Source organism: Egretta garzetta, unplaced genomic scaffold, assembly GCF_000687185.1.
Source record: "Egretta garzetta isolate BGI_Z169 unplaced genomic scaffold, ASM68718v1 scaffold112, whole genome shotgun sequence".
Classification (NCBI taxonomy): Eukaryota; Metazoa; Chordata; class Aves; order Pelecaniformes; family Ardeidae; genus Egretta; species Egretta garzetta.
Genome location: NW_009258884.1, coordinates 2,789,532 through 2,791,271, shown reverse-complemented (window position 1 = coordinate 2,791,271; position 1,740 = coordinate 2,789,532). Strand labels below are relative to the sequence as shown.

At 62.9% G+C, this 1,740-nt stretch overlaps 1 protein-coding gene across 1 annotated transcript in view; it reads left to right on the top strand.

Annotated features, from left to right (window-relative positions):
* Window positions 1-1,733, top strand: part of ABR (ABR activator of RhoGEF and GTPase) — a 32,844-nt gene extending 31,111 nt beyond the window's left edge. The window contains exons 21-22 of the mRNA XM_035889586.1: window positions 356-480; window positions 551-1,733. Coding sequence (XP_035745479.1) covers window positions 356-480; window positions 551-663 — 238 coding nt within the window. The 3' untranslated portion in view covers window positions 664-1,733. The remainder of the gene's footprint in view (window positions 1-355; window positions 481-550) is intronic.
* Window positions 1,734-1,740: the final 7 nt, after the last annotated feature.

The following is a 1,740-nucleotide window of genomic DNA, read 5'->3' as shown; positions in this document are numbered from 1 at the left end:
CGCAGGGAGGCGCGGTCTGGTGTGGCGCGCCCCGTCCCCTGCCAGGGCTTGGGAAGGGTGGAGGCTCCACAGCACATAAGCAAGCAAGGGCTTGGTCGCTGCCACATCACACCCGGGGCTCCCGGCCAGGCCCAGAGGCTCCGGCGGAGGCCGTGAAGGGGGCAGAGCTCCCTGCCCTGCACCTGGGTTTGCTGGGGGCTCTGAGGGGCAATGGCGAGCTGGGGTGCCCTGCCGGGGCTGGGAGCTGGGAGAAGGGAGATCAGCGCTCGCCCCCTGCGTCGCCCCGTGGCTGCCCCGCTCCGGAAGAACAGCATTAGGGGCTCACGCTCCCCCCCCCTCTCCCCGTACCCCACAGGGTAGCTGAAAAGGAGCCCATCAACAAAATGTCTCTCCACAACCTGGCCACGGTCTTCGGCCCGACACTGCTGAGACCCTCCGAGGGGGGGAGCTTTTTTTCCTGCCTGTCTGGGTTAGGTTTGTCCCTCTTTGCTGGACGTGGCCGCACAGGGACAAGCTGGGACACGGCAGCTCTGCCCCTCTTTGGCCTAACACCCCCCCATTTGCCTGCTACAGGTCCAGGTCCTTCTCTACTACCTGCAGCATCCTCCCATCTCCTTCACTGAGCTGAAACGCAACACACTTTACTTCTCCACGGACGTGTAGCCTGCAGGGAGAAGGCACCAGCTGCAAACACTCCCAGCTCCCTGCTAGGGGACACAGACTGGATCGCAGCCCCCCCCAGGGAGATCGGCCCGGACCCAGGATGGTGCCGCCTGCAGCTCCTGTACAATCGTGTACCAGTGGCCCAGCCCCACCCCAGGCGCCGTGCCTCTCTGTAAAGTAGTCGTGTCTTATGTCCCTTCTTGTGTTCAAGAATTGTTTTTATGTATATTTGTTCAACGGAAGAGGTAGTGACTGACAAGGGCTGTGGACACAGGCTTCCCCCTTGGCTAGTTTCCTCCTGGACTCCTTTCTGCCTGCTCACTCCTACCAGGCACCCCTCGTCTCACCCGGCTCGAAGCCTGCAGCATCCCACGAGTGCCTGTTTTTGCTGCCCAGCTCCCTTGCCCCATGCCTGCATGTGCAGCACCGGCTCCCTTCAGAGGCTGGGAGCTCACGGGCTTCCCTCCCCAGTGACGGTGATGACCAGCTCTGCTTTGGCTTGCTGCCTGCGCAAACGTTGGACCCCCGTGCCTGGATCCTGCTCTGGCCCAAGCAAACTTGCGACCGTGAGAGCAAGAGGAGCAGGGTGCTGCTTCCTCCTCGCCACATCTCTTCTGGGTGCTTTCAGGCCAGTCCCCTCTACAGCCCTTACCCTGTGCTTTGCCTGTCTGCGTGTAGCATAGCGGTTACTTCCCTCGCTGTTTCTCGCCTCCGAGGAGCGTTTTGGGGTAACCCATCACACAAGGCTGGAGCGAGAGGTGCTGTGCTGGTCTCGATCCATGGCAGGCTTGAGGGACAGCCAGCTGGGCAGGTCTGCTCCCTCCGTCATGGGCTGACCCCAGGTCTGTGCTCTGGCACTGAAGGGGTCCCACTGGGGCACGTGGGTCCCACAATCTCCCCAACAGGCCCTGGCAGGGCAGGGCACGGGGGCCCTGCCATTTCTGTACACCCATATCTCTGCCATAGCAAGGCACACACGAGTGAGACATGCACGCCACTGCCAGCCCAGCGCTACCACAAGGGTTGCCGACGCTGGCTGCATCCCGTGGCCGAGCCGGCCAGGGCACCAGCGGTCCG